The following is a 19,397-nucleotide window of genomic DNA, read 5'->3' as shown; positions in this document are numbered from 1 at the left end:
CGCCACCCCTAACTCTGTTTTAGACCACACTAAACCATGGTGAGGAGCACATTTACTATCTGCTGTGTAGTTTGTTGAATTTCTGCACAAATGAAAATTTGGGGAGACTTTAATCAAAAGTCTATAGACACCCATCTGTTTGTTTCAGTCAAACTGTCTTTCTATGGAGGAGTTCATCTTATGCACATACTCTTGATTGTACGTGAATGCACTTTACAAGCCCATAAAAATCGCACAAACAATACTGCAATTATGCGCAGTTTAAAGTAAAAACTGTGCTAGCTGTGGTAATAGGAGCCAATGTGTGGCGAAGATGGCTCAGTGAGTTAAAAACCAATTGCTTCGGATGCCTTCTTTTTCCTGTTAAGATTCTGTATTGTTTTTAAAATAAGAAAGCGTTGGTAGCGCTATGCTGTCTAAAACTTGAAGTGCGGTATAGTCCCAACACCACGCTTCACGTTTTGTTCACTTCCACCCCAACATCTTTCCACATTTATATTGCACCTCCTAAACGCAATTTTGAGCAATGACCTACTTTTGAGGTAAAGTAAGCCTGGTCTCCAGCTTACACATTGTTTAGCTGCTAGTCAAACATTACCGGCTTGTTGTTTCGAAATATATACGGTGCGTGCATTTTTAAAATAGAGTCAAGAGGTGCAATGTAAATTTCAAAAAAACACGCACTTTCTATATTTTGAAACAAGCCGGGAATACCTCCTAAACAGAATTCTGTGGCATGACGTACTGTTTCAGGAAAGTCAGCCTGCTCTCCAGCAATGTTTCGTTATTAGTTAAACATTACTGTGTTATTGTTTTAAAATATATACAGAGCGTGCATTTTACAATTGTGTCTAGGAAGTGCTATGTAAGTTGCAAATTGCACGAGCTCTATATATTTTGAAACAACAAGGTGGGAATGTTCGGTCTTTGCTTAACACAGCTAGGAAACTGGCTACTTGCGCCACTGGAGGGGTGGAGGGGGGCACAAGGCAGACAGAGCCACCCTCCTTGGTGAATGCCTTGTAAATTGCACGTGTGAGCAGTAAACAGACCGGAGGCGCCGGGAGAGCACCAAACACACAGACATGCTCCTTAATTAATGTTTCCCCCCAGAGGACAATCATTTAACGTTTAACTCCAAACATTTTGCTTCGTCAATTTAAAAAAAATGGTCTGAATTGTTCTAAATTATATAAAGCACACACTGCTGCGATCACACTCTCCATGTATGTTTTGGAAATGTTGTTATGGCAGTTAATGTCTTTATTTCACTTGTTTAGAAAGCCAGTCTTATAAGCCCAGTGCCCATTTTGCCAGTAATATGTAAAACTCCTATTTGCATACATGTTTCAATATTATCCACAATTATAAAAACTTTTAATATTGCTCTGGCAAGTAAACAGTGCCATGCTGAGATGCAAATGTTTCTGCTTACTCTGAATGGCTTCTTTTTAATTCCGCAACTTATGTACATTTGGCTACAGAATGCGAAGAAGTATTTATTTTTCGCAAATGCTCAATTTAAAACAACATTTTTATCAAGAGAATACATTCACGAAATGGGTGTGCGATTTTTGTTGGTGCTTTTGTTCTGGTTTAACCTCTGCCTTACACCTATGACCCGATATTGACAAATTACTGCACCCTTGAGTTTTGAAGGATTCCTTTTATGTCTATAATCCTTTAATCCTCTAATCTCTAGTTGGCGACTGCTTGTGCAGGGTGCACTTTTGAACACTGATGATTTTCATGTGACATGCATTTTGTGGATGTGATTTGTAAGATTCAGGTTTATGGTATTGAACAGGGTGTGTCTCCTACTAAGGGTGTTTTTGGCCTGACTCTGTCTGACTGACTCTGCCTGTCACTCTGTATCACTGACTCTGCCTATCACTGTGAATGACTGTCTGTCACTCTGTCTGACTGAGTCGGACTGACTGTCTGTTTGACTAACTATCTGTATGACTAACTTGGCCTGTCTAACTGACTCGGGCTGTCTAACTGTGAATCTGTCTAATGACTATCAAAATGACTGACTCTGTCTGGCTCTGTTTATCTGAATCTGTCTCTCTATATTCCTCTGTCTGGCAATCTATATGACTATATATGTCACTGTCTGTCTGTCTTACTCTGTCTGACTATACCCTAGTCTATCTGTCTCACTCGGTCTGTCTGACTGTCTGTCTAACCAAAAAAAGAATTCCTTTCTGTGTAGTACAATTTAAAGCATTAATATAATTTGTAAACAATGACACCTATTTGAATCAGTTATATCCCCAACTCATCGTACATTGCATACAAGTCAAATCATAGCATTTAGATGTATCCAAATAATTTTTATTAAAAAAGTTTCATCAATGAACTTAATATAAACACTTTATCACACATAAAAATAACATTAATATACAAATATTCATAAGTCACAATACATATTTCTTGATACATAAATAGTCTAACACTGTCTAAATTATCTGACACGGTCTAACTGTAACACTGTCTGTATGACTCGGTCTCTGCTGCTTCTCTTACTCACACCGCCGTTTCTCCTACCCACACTACAGTTTCTCCTCCCTACCCAGACCAGACTTATTCTTTCATTTTCCGTACTCAAATGTGATCTTATCCCTGCTGTTTCTCTTACTCATCCCGATGTGTCATTTACTTTCTTATTTCCTATGCTCTTTAAAGGGGATCTTCCACCCGCCGGTTTCTCATGATCTCTCGCTCGCCCCATGTTTCTCTTAGCTCTTCTGCAGCCAGATGGTTTGCTTATTCTCTCATTTTCTTTACTCAAAAGTGTTTGTACCCCCACCCCCTGTTTTCCTTATTATCCTTTAATACTTTGCCGCCTCTCGCTGCCCCCTCTACCAGCATCTTTCTAGTGCCTATTTCGGCCTTTTCGTTATTTTCGTCTGTCTCGGTTGGTATTTTAAAAAAAAAAAAAAATTGGGGGGGGGCGGGGGGGGTTTATATAGCGCAAACTTGACCCGCAACCGAATCGGGTATCAGAGCGCTTTACATAGCACCAGTTACGTTACATGAGGACACACATTCGTCTTTGTTAGGCACAGGGAGATTAAGTGATTTGCCCAGAATCACAGGATGTTCAGCGTCATTACAGATACTCACAGTATGTTCAGCGTCATAACCGAGACTCAAACCCAGTTCCACAGGTCCGAAGTCTGCCTCAAACTAACTACACAACACAAAAAAAAGAGACCACAGTTCTTCAAATCAGCCATAATACCTGAAACTGATTACAGTACGTGAAACTAACTGCAGTACGATATCTGAAACTGACCACAACCGTTGAAACAAGCATATGTGGTACTGAGTGGTATTATGTGGAGTGTAGATATGTTGTATTGAGTAGAGTGTAAATATGTGTTGTAAATATTTGTTATGTAATTATGTGGTAGTAAGTGTTATGCTATCTATCGCCCTCACTCTATAGATCTACCTAGCTAGTGCACACTCTATCGCCATCGCTCTAACAATCGCCCTCTATCTATCTATCGCACTCTAGCTATCTATTGCCGTCACTCTATATACCTATCGCCCAAACTATCTATCGCCCTCACTATATCTATCTATCGCACTCACTATATCTGTCTATCTATCACCCTCTCTATCTGTCTATCTATCACCCTCTCTATCTGTCTATCTATCGCCATCACTATCAATCACCCTCACTCTATTTATCTATTTATGGCCCTCCCTATATCTATCTACCGCCCTCACTATCGCACCAACACAACGTCACTCAACAGCACCACAGCATCACTCCGCGCCAACACAGCATCAAGCTGGGCAACCATTCAACATCAACTGGTTGAAAATGTTCTTTCAATGTTTCAAGCTTTATTACAAATTTCACAAAAAAATGTTAATATTTCATGTCTGTTCTTGGATTTTCGTCACAATAAAATACAATGAACATAATCTTCACAAAGGTTGATTAGAACAGTTTATACTACTGCCATTAAACATTACAATAACTTTTATTTAAGTATTAATTATTTACAAAAATTAAAAGACACTGTTATTAGTAATATCAATACATATATGTCACATAAAAACAAAACATTTTGCTTTACAAATGCTATAGGTGTCACATTTGCGAAAGTTAAAACAATTGGCATTATCAATGACAAAGCTATTAATTTCGCTAATTTCAAAACCAACACATTAAAAAAAATTGTCATTTACAATACCAATAGCTCAAACTCTCCTAATGCGAGACCTATTGCATTGCAAATGCTTGTTGGGCTTCAGAGCAGCCTGCTACTCGACGAAAAGTGCCTCAACACCCCATCAGGGGAGCAATCGCTATATGAATGCAAACCCTTCCCTCTCCCATCCCTCCACTATCCTTTTCAATCCAAATAACAGACTAGCATGTCCACTCCTCAAATGAATTCCACATTTACTTATACTAATTCACCAATGTTTTTTGGTTCCAGAGTAGCGTGCTACTCACCAAAAAAGCACTTTGACGCCTCGTCAGGGGTAGTAAGCGCTATATAAATGCAATTACAATACATATATACACACATGCATATACATTTATACATATATATATATATATATATATATATACACAAAAACATACATACACATGAATATGCACACATGTACATATATACACATATACGAACATATACACAAACACGTACACATACATATATAAACACACACATTCAGGATTATGCTAAAGCTACAGCAGATAAGTCAAGTCAAGTCGGTAATTTATATAGCGCCCTACATACCCAGAGGGTCTCAAGGCGCTTGAGGAAGGGTGGGGAATTACTTGTCGAATATCCAGGTTTTAAGTAGCTTTCTGAATGCTAGATGGTTCTGAGTGAGGCGGAGGTGAATGGGAAGTGAGTTCCAGGTTTTAGCTGCCAGGTATGAGAAGGATCTTCCTCCCATGGTGGATTTGTTAATGCGAGGGACAGCGGCAAGGGCTTGGTTGGAAGAGCGTAGCTGGCGGGAGGGGGTGTAGAATGAAAGTCGTGTGTTGAGGCATTCGGGTCCAAGTTCGTAAAGTGCTTTGTGTGCGTGGGTTAGGAGGCGGAATGTTATCCTCTTATTGACGGGAAGCCAGTGAAGGTTTTTCAGGTGACCAGAGATGTGGTCTTTTCGCGGGATGTCTAGTATGAGTCTGGCTGATGCATTCTGGATGCGTTGGAGTTTTTCCTGGAGTTTTGCGGTGGTTCCGGCGTAAAGGGTGTTACCGTAGTCCAGGCGGCTAGTAACCAATGCGTGGGTGACCGTTTTTCTGGTTTCGGTGGGGATCCAGCGAAATGTTTTTTTGAGCATTCGAAGAATGTTGAAACAGGAGGATGAAACGGCGTTGACCTGTCTGTTCATAGAGAGTGAGGAGTCCAGGATGACGCCCAGGTTCCGTGCGTGGTCCGTTGGAATGGGTGCTTTTCCAAGGGCCTCTGGCCACCAAGAGTCGTCCCAGGCGGAGGGGGAGGTACCTAAGATAAGGACTTCTGTTTTGTCTGAGTTCAGTTTCAGACGGCTGTGCTTCATCCACTCAGCTACTTCTTTCATTCCTTCATGTAGGTTGGTTTTGGCGGTGTTGGGGTCTTTGGTGAGCGAGAGGATTAGTTGAGTGTCATCCGCGTAGGAGATGATGTTGAGGTTGTGTTGGCGTACGATGTCCGCGAGGGGGCTCATGTATACGTTGAAGAGGGTGGGGTTGAGTGAAGATCCTTGTGGTACGCCACAAATGACTTCAGTGGCCTCCGACTTGAATGGTGGGAGGCGGACTCTCTGGGTTCTTCCGGCAAGGTGATCCATTCCAGTGCTTTTCCTTGGATTCCGATGTTTGAGGCGTTGTAGGAGGGTGCTATGGCAGACTGTGTCGAAGGCTGCGGAGAGGTCGAGTAGGATGAGGGCAACTGTGTCTCCATTGTCCAGTAGAGTTCGAATGTCGTCTGTTGCTGCGATGAGTGCGGTCTCAGTGCTGTGTTTGGCTCGGAAGCCGGACTGTGAGGAGTCGAGGGATTTGTTGGTTTCGAGGAAGGCGGCGAGCTGGTTGTTGACCGCTTTCTCGATGACTTTGGCCGGGAATGGAAGGAGCGAGATGGGGCGGTAGTTTGAGTTCGGTGGGGTCCGCTGTGGGTTTTTTCAGAAGGGCGCTGAGTTCGGCGTGTTTCCAGCTTTCCGGGAAGGTGGCGGAGTTGAAGGAGCAGTTGATGACGTCTCAGAGGTGTGGTGCTATGATGGAGTCTGCTTTGTTGAAGATGTGGTGAGGGCATGGGTCTGTGGGGGATCCTGAGTGGATAGAGTTCATCAGGCGGATGGTGTCCTCAGTGGAGATTGGGTTCCAGTCATTAAGGGTGTTCAAGGGGGGTGGAGGTGCAGCCGAAGTTTGTGTGGGTTGGACTCCGGGTTGGTTGTCGAAGCTGTTGTGGATGTCTGCGATTTTGTTGTGGAAGAACGAAGCTAGGGAGTCACAGAGGGTTTGAGATGGGGTGATGTCGTTGGAGTTGGCAGTGGGGTTGGTAAACTCTTTGACGATGTTGAATAATTCCTTGCTGTTGTGGGCGTTGTTGTCTAGTCGGTCCTTGAATGATGCTTTCTTGGCAGTCCGGATCAGTTGGTGGTGTATGCGGGTGGCGTTTTTGAAGGCGTCCCTTGTGCTGGTGTTTGGGTCTTTTTTCCAGGCCTTCTCAAAGGAGCGACAGAGTTTCTTGGAGTTCTTAAGATCATCGTTGAACCAGGGGGCGTTTTTGCTGCCTAGTTTGAATTGACGTTTTTTCAAAGGTGCTAGGTTGTCGCCGCTGTTGGTTAGCCATTGAGTGAGGTTAATGGCTGCTTGGTTGGGGTTCGAAGAGTAGGCAGGGGGGTTTTGAAGCAGCGATGAGGAGATCTGGTCGATGGTGATTTTGTTCCAGTTTCTTTGCAGAGTAGGTTGAGGATTGTTGTGGGCTGTGGTCTTTTTGTAGACAAAGTGAACGCAGCTGTGGTCCGTCCAATAGAGAACTGTGGTGTGACTGAAGGAGATGTGTTTGCTGGAGGTGAAGATAGGGTCGAGTGTGTGACCTGCGTTGTGAGTGGAGGTGTTGACAAGTTGTTTGAGTCCGAGGTTGGCGAGATTGTCTAGAAGGGTGTTGGTGTTGCTGTCGTTGCTCTTTTCAAGGTGAAAGTTGAGGTCTCCCAAAAGAATGTATTCCTCGGAGGGGAGGGCGTGTGGGGTGATGAAGTCAGTGATGTCTTCACTGAATTGTGCCCGGGGTCCTGGTGGCCTGTAGAGGAGTGTGCCTCTGAGTGTGGTCTTGGGGTCGGTGTGGATCTGGAAGTGAAGGTGTTCGGCGCTAGTGAAGTCGGCGTCTGAGCTGGTTGAGATGCGAATGGAATTCTTATGGCCGATAGCGATGCCTCCTCCTGTTTGCTTATAGCGGTCTTTTCGGATGATCTTGTAGCCTTCCGGGATGGCAATGGTGATGTCAGGGGCTGAGGAGGCGTTCATCCATGTTTCTGTTAGGAAGGCAACGTCCGGAGAGATGGTGTCTAGTAGATTCCAAAGGTCGATGGCGTGTCTGTGGACCGAGCGGGCGTTGAGCAGGATGCATTTTAGGTGGTTGGTATCAGATCTCTGTTTGGTGTTCGTGGATGAGGAGTTGGTCTTGGTGCCGTCATACTTGCAGGAGTTGCATGCGAAGGGTCCATGGGTGTGTCCAGGGGCGGCTTGGGCGCAGTTGGGGAGTCGGCCGGGGTTTAGGGCTAAGAGGGTGGAGGCGTCAAATGTAATGCGGGTGAGGTGGGTGGGGCGAGGGGGTATGGCGCTGGGCGCGGTCCAGGCGCAGACGGGCGTAGACGGGCTTACCTTTGGCGCACCTTCGGCGCGCATGGGGCGCGTCCGCTGCGCGTGAACGCTGCGCGCAAAAGCATCGGTCATAGGTTGGTGGGGGGGGGGGAGGGGCGGGGGGGGAGCAGCTGGGAGGCGGGTGCGTGGTGGAGGGGGCGGGCTCCGGGCACAACAACAACAATAATGGCGGCTGGGACTGAAACGCCGACTGGGATGGGGAAATGCTTTCAAGTAATGAGTTGGTCAGCGAGGCGCCTGGGGAGCGGAGCACACTAGGCAAAGGGTCACAGCAGCAGGTATTAACAGGATAAAGCGATCGGCAAAGCGAGCGAGCACAGGTAGTTACAGTCGAACAAACACTGCAGGCAAACAATATAGGCGCTGTAAGAGTACACAAATAAAATCACTTAATGCAGGCACGGGAGAGCGCTAACGATACCCAAGGTAGAGCAGGTACAGTGAGCAGAGGTAGAGGTGAGCGACCGTTTCGGACGAATGATTTCTGGCTATGCGACCAGCATTACGTTCTCTTAATGCTAGATTTGGATTGTTTCACTGGTGGTGGCCATAAGATACAGCATTTGAATTTCACTGCTTGAAAAATCTTCAACAAATCACTATATTCCAAAAAGTATAAGATAATTCCTCTTGGCTTTTGGGAAAAAATATCGTACATGGTTTTTCTTAAATTCTGTATACATGGTCAATGACTTTTCTGTTTTTCCAATATACTTAATATATTGTGAAATTGTTAACTCTTATAAATTATGCTGATGGTTCCAGTTTTATATACAAGGATAATCCATATCCACCTAAGATTTACATGTTGCGCTTGTAGTTTACTGCCCATGACCATAGCCTGAACAACGAACTGCTAACATAGATGAGTGCAAGCACAGTGCAGAGTCTTCCAGTGGTTGTATGAAGTCGACTATGTTGCCAATTCTGCATGCAAAATAGTGCTAAAGGTGCCTGTTATGTACGAACATTTCCACACTGCTTACACAATGTCTATGATTCTGCATGACTACCCACGGAGGTCTTGACTTGCCTATCCAACTTGCAACAAGAACAAGGGCAGCCAAAAGTGTGAATGGAAAACGGCAGAGTTTACAGCACACTACATCAGTTACCAAAGCATCTCGGCCATGATCACAGCATCTACTGGATTAGCTGGAAAAAGAAGGCAATTACCAAGTGTCGTCTAAAGATCCATTTTTGTAACTAACTTGAAATAAAGATGCAAATTAATTCGTTCTTAAGAACTTTCTTACTGACAGTCCGAAGCCTTCACCAAAGCTACAATTAAACTTCCTGAGTTAAATATTCAGAGAATAAAACAGCGAGCCATTTACAAAGTTTCCTTCCATAAATGTGAGACTCAACTCCTAAAAGTTAAGTTTCAAGGCAAGAGTAAGTCATCCCGGCTCAGAAAAATATCTTTTAATCAGGTGAATTGATCTCAAGATATATAAATAGAGGAAATGTAACATGGTAGACCGCATGCATTTTTCTGAAGGGTTTTTAAAATTTCCCAAATGGGAAACGTAATATTAAATTTCCATACACTTACATTTTGCCACTGTGATACCAAATATCAATACATCAAATCAGGTTTCAAAGGATTGCCTTCACGGACTTCCCTGGGCTCATAACTAATACCTTCATCTCATTTGTTGTAACTGAATTTCCCAACTTATGCTAAGGAAAGCTATTGTCAAATGGCCAAACCCAAATACAAAGAAAAACAATGGTCTTCATTGCAACATATAGCCCCCTACGATGGAGCCTGCAAAAAGCAAAAACTCAGGAAGAAAATTAAGCAAAAAAGTACAGCAGGATCATAAGGATACCAATGGAGCGATTACCACTTCTCCAATTAACAAAATTCTGGAGACAAAAAAAGTGAATTCAGACGCTCATTAAACAGATAGCAGCTTTCACTAGGACCTTTGTTTGCAGCAGAAGCGAAAATTATCTAAAGAAAAAAGTCACTATTCATCAAAACATGACTGATATATTTACAAAAAAAAGGTTTTAAATAGATGTAGAATACTAAAACATGTTCACATACAAGGCAAATATCTGTTTCCTACCAGATCGTCTGGTGCCCATGTGATGGGTCAGTGTGACAGAGGACGACCGCTGCTTTGGGATGGTCAACAGGTTGGAATTTAAGGGACCATTTGGATATGATCCTTGACTAAACAAAGAAATAAACATTGTTAAATTATATATATATATATATATATATATACATATAATTATTGAATCAAAGACATTTCAAAAACTATGAAAAGCATCAATGTAAAATATGAGAACGCAATCTTAATGCAGTAGATAGGCTCAAACAGTTTTCTACATAGACTCATCTGATTCAGAGTGCATTTCAGGCTGGTGCATTGAATAGTTAGGTCATCTTTATGTCACATTTGTGCTGTTTCTTCTCAATCTACTTTACAATGTGTTGCAGTCCTTCTGGAAACACAAACTCTGTGTTGGCATCAGCTGGAGTACCATGGCCAACCATGTTTTAGCAACCACCTGGTTGTAACAACGCCACTCTGTATCGTGGCCACATATCTTCACTGTTAACCGTGAGGCACGCTTTCTCTGTTTATAGAAAAACACTATTAAATAAACGACTGCACATTAGGATAACTTTCATGGTATGTCAGCACCATACAAAAGTTAGTCAAGCACTTTCAAGAAGGTTGTGAAATACTGTAATCTTGTTGCCCATGTTATCAAGATGTACCACAATTGTTTTAAAAAAAATGTTATTCCCATGAGTTAAGAGAAAATTGGCTATGTTTCCTCAAGTGACGTGACTGGCTAAATGTTTAACGTTGAAGCTGATGGCACAGCACGTTAGAGGTCAAAGATCGTTTACTTGGGGATAAATTCAAAGCTAGTAGATCAGGAAAAGGGGTGGGAGTACACCGCTTCAACTCCCAGCAAGGTTCGCCCCTGGCATTGTGGTAAATGCAGTTTCGGTTACTTGCTTGCTTCAAAAGTGTTCGAGTGTTTCCCCACAGTTGGCTCAGAAATTGCTGATCTCAAGACACGTGTTTCTGGTTCTTTAACCGTCATCAGTAGAGATTACAGTCTTTGAAATTTGGAGAGGTACTGTGACCCGAGAATACTTTGGCAGCCTGCTCAGCAACCCCATACATTTGAATTGCCTATTCTCTACTGATGACTGATAATAATCTAGAAACACGTGTCTAGAGATGGCCAGCACTAATCTGCACCCACCTAGAGAAACTCGAGACTTTGCAAGTACACACACTTGGTAAACTGCATTTACCATGATGCCTAGGGGCGATCCTGCGGTGAGGTGAAGCAGTGTGATCCCACATGTGTTTCCTGTTTATAAGGCTCCCTTGAGCCATTTGAGCTGACAAGCTCGTGGAGAGGCACCTGCGCGCCTGGAGAGGTACTGTGACCCGAGAATACTTTGGCAGCCTGCTCAGCAACCCCATACATTTGAATTGCCTAATCTCTACTGAGGACGGATAATAATCCAGAAACACGTGTCTAGAGATGACCAGCACTAATCTGCACCTACCTAGAGAAACTCGAGACTTTGCAAGTACACACACTTGGCGAACTGCATTTACCATGATGCCTAGGGGCAATCCTGCTGTGAGGTTAAGCAGTGTGATCTCACATTTATTTCCAAAGCTGGTAGATCAAAATGTATCCAGCTGGGCAGTGCCTCACCCGGACTCTAAACATAACATTTTCCTGCATAGGCAGCAGCACTGCTAACACGCAGAAGCAGTGAGCACTTTCCTGACAAAATAGTGGGAATAGCATGGGCAACAGCAATAAAATGTTTACATCAAATAACACTTATATAGCAGAGATAAAAGCAGTGCAAGCTTTTCACACACGCAGCAGGTGCAGTATGGGAAGCAGCAAGCAGAAATGGGTTACTACACAGATAAAACAGGTAAAGCAAGGGCAGCCAAAGTCAAAGTGTAAACCACAGCAGACTATGAGGACTTGCTGACAACAAAAGGGTTTGTAGGCAGATGTGGGGATGCGGATCTGTAAAGAAACCTTTTGTAAATTAACGTGGGCGCTGGAAAGAACTGAACAGTAGCCTACTCGGAGGTCCTTCTGTCTCAAAAGTATGTCCTGAAGGTATTCAGAATGAGGCAGTCATCTGATGAGTGGACATGACAGTGACCGCCATCACTACCAGGACTTGCTATGCCTTAATGCCCTCTGTTGGCTATTTGATTTCTTAGACCTTTTCCCCAGCCAAGTTGGCAATTTGGTCAGCCTCACCCAACTGTGAAGAGGGCCCTTGGCTTATGATCACAGATCACATTCTGGACCCGCACATAAAGGCTTTCTGACAAACATGAACATGCTAATCTACCCCTCAGCCAGCCAACCACAACCCGGGCACGCTCTCAGATCCCAAGACTGCGGTCAACTGATCTGACCACTTAACCCACGAGTACATATGAACTCTTCCCTCAGATCCTCTCAGCTGATCCTGAAAGTCTCAAAGCATTTCTCCTAGACCGCAGACCCTCAATGTGAGCTCTTATAAACCCGCCAAACCATTAGTTGCAGCCTTCAGAGTCAGTCATTCAGACACCCTCTGCTTGATTCACCCAAAACATATTTTCCAAGACTTACAGTGCATGCAAATTCCTTCCTGCTGGTTGCGGTTTCAGTTTCCTGCATACCACTCTTCTTGGTACCACAGTCCACTGTGCAACCAGGCAATTCTCTAATCTTCAGCTCCTAGGTTCCTGGCTTAATCCCAAATGCACAAGTTACTTAGCTTCGGTAACGTCATATCTGTAAGAAACAGTAGTTAGTATTAGATTCCTTCCCTTAGAATATCACCAGGCGTCACACTGGATCCGGAAACTTTTGCGTAGCAGTACCATTGTGCGTCAGTAGGCGTCGTCTGCGGCTCTGTGTCCGACGTCGGTGCCAGGATGACATTGCCGGAGTACTTAGACGCCGCCCTCGCGTGCTGACATCAGTTCTTATACATAGCTTTTCCGCGCCAGAAACGCAGAGTCATGATAAAAACCAACACTGGTGCCATGAAACTAGGGCACTGAAAGGGGATGACCTTAACCCTAGATATCGGTTCCCAGAACAGGGTGGGGCGGTAAGGAATCTAATACCAACTACTGTTTCTTACAGATATATAATTACCGAAGGTAAGTAACTAATGCATCTGAAAGAAACAGGATAGTATTAGATTCCTTACCTTAGAATAGATTCCCCAGCAATACCAACCCCGGTGGTGGGTCTGCGAACCAATGATCACACCAGTAAGGCCTGGAGAACGGAACAGCCAAAGAAGCCATCTCTCCAGACTTGGCTGTCCAGGCAGTTGGGTCTTGCGAACGTGTGCAGCGAGGCCCACGAAGCTGCCGGACAGATGTCCTGCAAGGGGACTCCCTGACCCAGGGCAGTAATAGCCACCGTAGCCCGAGTGGAATGGGCCCTCAGCCCAACAGGAGGCTCCTTTTTATCCAAAGAGTAGCATACCTTGATGCACAACATGACCCACCTTTCCTAGCGCCCACGTAAACAACAAAGAGTTGGTCATCCACCCAGAACTGGCGTGTGCGATCCAGATAAGAGAGTGCACGTTTTGGGTCCAGACGGTGGAGCCTCTTCCTCTTTCGAGGGATGCGGAGGCGTAAAGAAGGCGGGCAAGGTGATGGACTGCCCGAGGTGGAAGGCTGCGACTACCTTGGGCAGGAAAGAAGGTCTCATCCGCAACACAACTTTGTCCGGATGGACAGAAAGGAAAGGAGGTTTAGAAGAAAGAGCCTGGAGCTCACCCACTCTCCTGGCAGAGGTGATGGCAACCAGGAATGCAGTCTTAAGAGTAAGGAGACGAAGAGGACAGTTATGAAGTGGCTCGAAGGGAGCGCACATCAGATATGTCAGAACAAGGTTCAAGTCCCACTGAGGCATCACGGAAGGAACAGGAGGAAACAGTAGTGATGCCCTTCAAAAACCTATTTACAACTGGAGACTTGAACAAAGAGGGCTGATCAGGTAGCCTCAAGAAGGCGGAAATGGCAGAGAGGTAGCCCTTGATAGTGCCCAGAGCAGAGCCATGCTGGGCCAGAGAAAGAAGAAAGAGGAGAATCTCTGAAAGGGGGGCAGAGAGGGGATCCACAGGCTTTGCTGTGCACCATGCCACAAATTTGTTCCACCTGCAGGCGTATACCGATTTTTGGAGGGACGCCTGGCTGCCAGAATCACATTACAGACTTCAGGAGGCAAGTCAAATGGCCTCGACTGCCGCTGCTCAATCTCCACGCATGTAAGAGACTGGACAGGTTTGGGTGGAGGACCGTCCCCTGCTGCTGCGACAGAAGGTCCTCCTGAAGAGGCAGACTAATCGGGGGATCGAGAGACATGCTGAGTAGCTCGGGATACCAGTACCTTCGTGCCCAGTCCCGAGCCACAAGGATGACTTGGGCCCGGTCGCGCCTCATCTTCAGCACTCTGGGCAGAAGTGGTATAAGCAGAAAGGCGTACAACAGACCGCAGGTCCACTCACGACGAAAAGCGTCTCCGAGCGAGAGCTGCCTTGGAAATTCCAACGCGCAGAACTGATGACATTGCGCTTTCTCTTCTGTGGCGAATAGATCTAACCAAGGCTCTCCCCACCGCTGAAAGAGACCTTGCGTCACGTCCGAGTTCGGACGCCATTCGTGATCCATCATGCACCGATGGTTGAGTTTGTCCGCCCTGGCGTTCAGGGAACCTGCCAGGTGTCACGCCCTGATGTTCCAGCCACTGCCAGAGGCTCATGGCATAGGGTCCATGACCGCACCCCGCCCAGTTTGTTGCAGTACCACATAGGGGTGGTGTTGTCCGTTAACACCTGCACTACACTCCCCCGGACAGAGGGGAGGAATGCCTTCAGTGCAAGCCGGATTGCCCACATCTCCAGAAGGTTGATGTGGAGCCAGGACTCCGTCGGAGACCAGAGGCCTCTGATCTCCACCTCTCTCATGTGGCCCCCCAGCCCTGGAGGGACGTGTCCGTCACAACTACGTGCTCCGGTTGGGGTAGGGAGAGGGATCTGCCGCTGACCCAATCGCGATCCGTGAGCCACCACTGCAACTGTCTTGCAGTGCCCTCCGAGATCAAGACCTGGTCGGACAAGTTGCCATGATGCTGGGCCCACTGAAACTTTTGGTCCCACTGCAGAGCCCGCATCCGCCACTGGGCGTGATGCACCAGAAGGATGCAGGAGGCCATCAGCCCCAGAAGCCGCAGCGTCAACCCGACGAGACTCGGGATAACGGCTGAAAGATCGGAATCGGAGCCTGAATATCCCGAACCCGCTGTTCGGGAGAATAAACCAGAAACTGCGCCGAGTCTAGAACCGCTCCGATGAAGAGGAGCTTCTGAGAGGAACACAGGTGTGACTTCGGCACATTGATGGAGTACCCCAGCCGGAGCAGGAGGTCGGCCGTATTCTGTAGTCAGCCGTAGTCTGGAGGAGCCCGCCTTCAACAACCAGTCGTTGAGGTAGGGGAAGACTGAAACCCCTAATCTGCTCAGATGAGCTGTGACCACCGCCATCACTTTCGTGAACACCCGTGGGGCGCTGGTAAGGCCGAAGGGGAGCACGATAAACAGAGTGCTCGTGGCCTACCGTGAACCGCAGGTAACGCCGGTGGGCCGGCAGGACGGGGATGTGAAAATAAGCGTCTTGCAAGTCCAACGCTACCATCCAGTCTCCCGGGTCCAGGGCAGCTAAGACCTGAGCCAAAGTCAGCATCTTGAACTTCTCCTTCTGGAGGAAGCCGTTGACGTTCTGCAGGTCCAAGATAGGACGTAGGCCCCCTTTGCCCTTCTTGGGAACCAGAAAATAGAGGGAGTAACAACCACACCCTACTTCTGGCCCAGGAACACGCTCGATGGCCCCTTGGCCAAGAGAGCCGTAACTTCCTCTTACAGAAGACTCAAGTGATCCCCCCGACACTCAGTGGTACTGCGGTGGCATGGCTGGAGGGGTCGCCTCGAAGGGGAGGGAGTAGCCCCTTCAGACGATTTGCAGCACCCACTTGTCTGATGTGACGGTGCGCCAGTGGAGGAGGTGAACGCGAACCCTGCCCCCCACTGGCGTCACATGGGCCTGAAAGCTTGGACTAGGAGGGTTTTGAGGCAGATGCTGCAGGGGTAGGTGTGGACTGACCTCGCCGTTGTCCCCACCGCCGCCACGGCGGTTACCATGCCCGCCACCGCGCTGGATGTTAGTCTGCGGGCCGTGGCTGGCAAGAAGTGTGGGGGCGCCCGTTGCTTGGCCACGAAAGGAGCGAAAGGCAACAATTTGCTGGTGCGGGGCCGAGAGGCCCAAGGACTTGGCCGTAGCCCTGGAGTCCTTAAAGCGCTCAAGCGCACTGTCTGCCTTGTCGCCAAAGAGGCAACGTCCATCAAACGGCATTGCCATAAGGGGTGTTTTGGACATCAGCCGAAAAGTTGGCGGTCCTCAGCCAGGCGTGGCGACGAATCGCCACCGTCATTGCAATCGCCATTGCCCTGCCCAGCGGGTCCATGGTATCCAGCCCACACCGGATGGAATACTGTGCCGCTTCGCGACTCTCCACAAGGGCTTGGGTGAGTTTAGTCTAGACGCCCTCCGGACATTGTGGCAGCACGTCCGCGACCGTGTCCCACAGAGAGTGGGGGTGTAGTGGCCCAAGAGGCATGCGGTGTTGACTGACCGCAACCCCAAACTAAGTGAGGAGAACATCTTTTTACCATACTGTTCGTACCTCTTGGATTCCCAATCGGGGTGGGTGGACAGGAAGCAAGGGTGGTCCGGAGCTGGGCGGTGGCGCCTGGCCACATTCCTAACTACAGGCGGACCTGTAGCGGGCTTGGACCAAGTGCCCAGAAGAACGTCTGACAAGGCCTCATTAAACAGCAGCAGAGGCTCAGCCGAGCTTGCCGGCAGTTTAAGGACCTCAGTGAGGAGGTAATCCCTCACGGCCGCGACAGGGAACTCAAGGCCCAAGACCTTGGCAGCCCGCATCAGCACCACACTATAGGCAGCCCCCTCCTCTGTAGCCACGGTAGGAGGGGAGACAACACCAGTGTCGGGCGAAGTGTCCAGACCACTGGCCTCCCCTAGCTCACCTGCCAAGTTCTGAGAAGACTGGCACTCCCTCCCAATCCTCCTCGCCACCCATCTTCTGATACTCCGGTTCAAAGGATGGGTCCGGGTCGTAGAAGTAGAAATCTCCTAGCGGCGAATACGGCGCCGCTCCGACGCAGGACCCGAATCTAGGGTAGGAACGGGGACTGCGTCGTCCGGGAACGGCGCCGGGGGAGACACCCTGGGGGCCGGCGAGGTCGACAGTCGATGACCCGGATTCGGAGCCGGATCTGGCAGGGCCCTGCGGCGTCGGGACCGAAGTCACCGACGGTGCCGGGGCCAAAGCACTCTATTGCGCCGGTGCCGAAGAACCCGGCCCACTTCGGGACCAAGTCGGGACCCAGTCGGGGCTGCTTGGCCCGAAGGCGCCGCGGAACTCCTCAAGGAGAAGCATAGTTTTCCTCCGGCGTCGCGTGCTGCCCAGGGACCGGCGGGTATGGAGCAGGTCGCGACGCCTGCGGCTCAGCTGAGCTGTGGGGCTGTGTCGCCTGAACCCCCGGCAGCGTTGCGCGAGCGTCGGGGTGGGTGGGGGGGAGTCAGAAGAGCGATGTCGCGTCTTCGACTTCTTGTGCCTCTTACCCAAGGACTTCGAGCCCGAAGACTGATGACTACTCCCGGAGCTGTGGTGACTCCGGCCCGCGACTGGTCCCTCGACCTAGTTCTGGACCGGGACGTCAAGCAGCGCGGGGCTGACTGCCGGAGCTTGAGTCGCTTGCGGGACCACTCCCGTCTAGCTTTAGACATCAGGGCCCGGCAGTCGGAGGAAGACTTTTCGTCGTGGTCGGGGCCCAGGCAGTGAAGGCACCGGCGATGGGGGTCGGTAACCGACATCAGTCAGCTGCAATCAACGCAGGGTTTGAACCCGGGCATCCCTACCAGCACCGTCAGAGTAGAGTGACTTTGAAAGATGATCAAAAAGGATCGAAAAAGTTAGTCAAAAATTGACTAAGGGTACAACTTTTTCCGGATCGGCGCATGCTGCCGCGGAAAAAAGAAGAACTGACTTCAGCGCGCGAGGGTGGCGTCTAAGTACTCCGGCGCCAACGACGCCCACGACTGCCGCGGAGCCACAGACTACGCCTACCGATGCGCAAGGGTACTGTAAAAGTTTCCGGATTCAGTCTGACGACTGGGGATATTCGAAGGTAAGTAATCTAATACTAACCTGTTTCTTTCAGATACATACTTACTCCATGTCATATCACATTCAATACACAAATATTTGTGCAGGCAGATTTTAACTTGTTTATATGTCACTTTATACCAAGAGTTGACGTTGGGAAGCAATGTTAAACTTCTCTGTGGACAACATGGGTAATAAACATGTCAAGACTGTTTCAAATTCAAAAGCATCTTTATTCTATTCACAGAATCAAAGCATCAAAATATTCTAAGAACATTATTAAAACAGCATATATAATACATTAATCCTCATATTGATTACAGTACATGAGAGCTAATATTTACAGTTCGCAGCGATATGATGAGTTCCATAAAGTGCAGAGAGCTCCATCATCAATGCTTCTTTAACAGAACATAGCACAAACCTACAACGTAGATTTTACTTTTTGAACTACCATTGGCTATATATAACATGAACATATAGATTTCATATGGCTCCCATAAGGAATAAAATCATATTTTAAAATTTAGAATGTAAGCCCTTTCTTCCTCCTTATAAAATTAATAGCCAATACAAATCTACTGACGCCAAATGAAATAAGCTTGGAGCTATCAGTTTTTAAAATACGCAGCATTTCTGTATATTTTCTAGTGCTCAATTTCCTGCCCAGAGGTTTTATCCATTTCCTTCTAGGATTTGCATAAGCAGGAAAATAGGAGATGCACAATGTCCTCCTTGCTTCCTAAATGGCACTGGGTACACTTAAAGTCTTTTCCCCCTTCCTGTATCGTTCCCCACTTGGATGTGAAAGCCTTCATCTGGAGAGTACCATACCTAAATTTCAGATACAATACCTTAGCAAGTAGAGATTCAATTTCATTTAAAAAATATTCAAAACAGGGAGTTATTTAAACATCAGAAATTGAGTTATGAGTGTACCAGATCTACTTTTTAAAGTGACACTGTGCCTAATAAAATTCCAGTAAATGGTTTTGATTTTCCGCTTTGGGTCCGGGGTCAGCGTACTAGGTTGTTCCCAGAATCTACTCAAGCCCAGGTCCAGAAGCCATTTACGAATATGGGCCAACCACGGGAAAGTGACGCGAGTGTTAAGAACCAATAATTCACTCAGTGCTTGTCTATAGGTTTGCAATTCCTCGGTGATCCATATTCTTATCCAATATGACTAGTTCATCCAAACCGCCCTTTGTTCGATTTGTTTTATGCCCAGGTCATACATTAAGGGGATCACAGGTGTATTTTGGGGAAGGGCA

The 19,397-nt window shown here is 47.2% G+C and overlaps 1 protein-coding gene across 1 annotated transcript in view; it reads right to left on the bottom strand.

The window, feature by feature from the left end:
* PDE3B (phosphodiesterase 3B) overlaps positions 1-19,397 on the bottom strand; it is a 1,395,287-nt gene that overhangs the window by 881,793 nt on the left and 494,097 nt on the right. The window contains exon 5 of the mRNA XM_086956022.1: positions 9,922-10,028. Coding sequence (XP_086812148.1) covers positions 9,922-10,028 — 107 coding nt within the window. The remainder of the gene's footprint in view (positions 1-9,921; positions 10,029-19,397) is intronic.

The sequence above is a fragment of the Lissotriton vulgaris genome, chromosome 2_1 (genome assembly GCF_964263255.1).
Source record: "Lissotriton vulgaris chromosome 2_1, aLisVul1.2, whole genome shotgun sequence".
Taxonomy (NCBI): domain Eukaryota; kingdom Metazoa; phylum Chordata; class Amphibia; order Caudata; family Salamandridae; genus Lissotriton; species Lissotriton vulgaris.
Note: the sequence above shows the minus strand (reverse complement) of the source record. Positions and strands in the feature narration are given on the sequence as shown.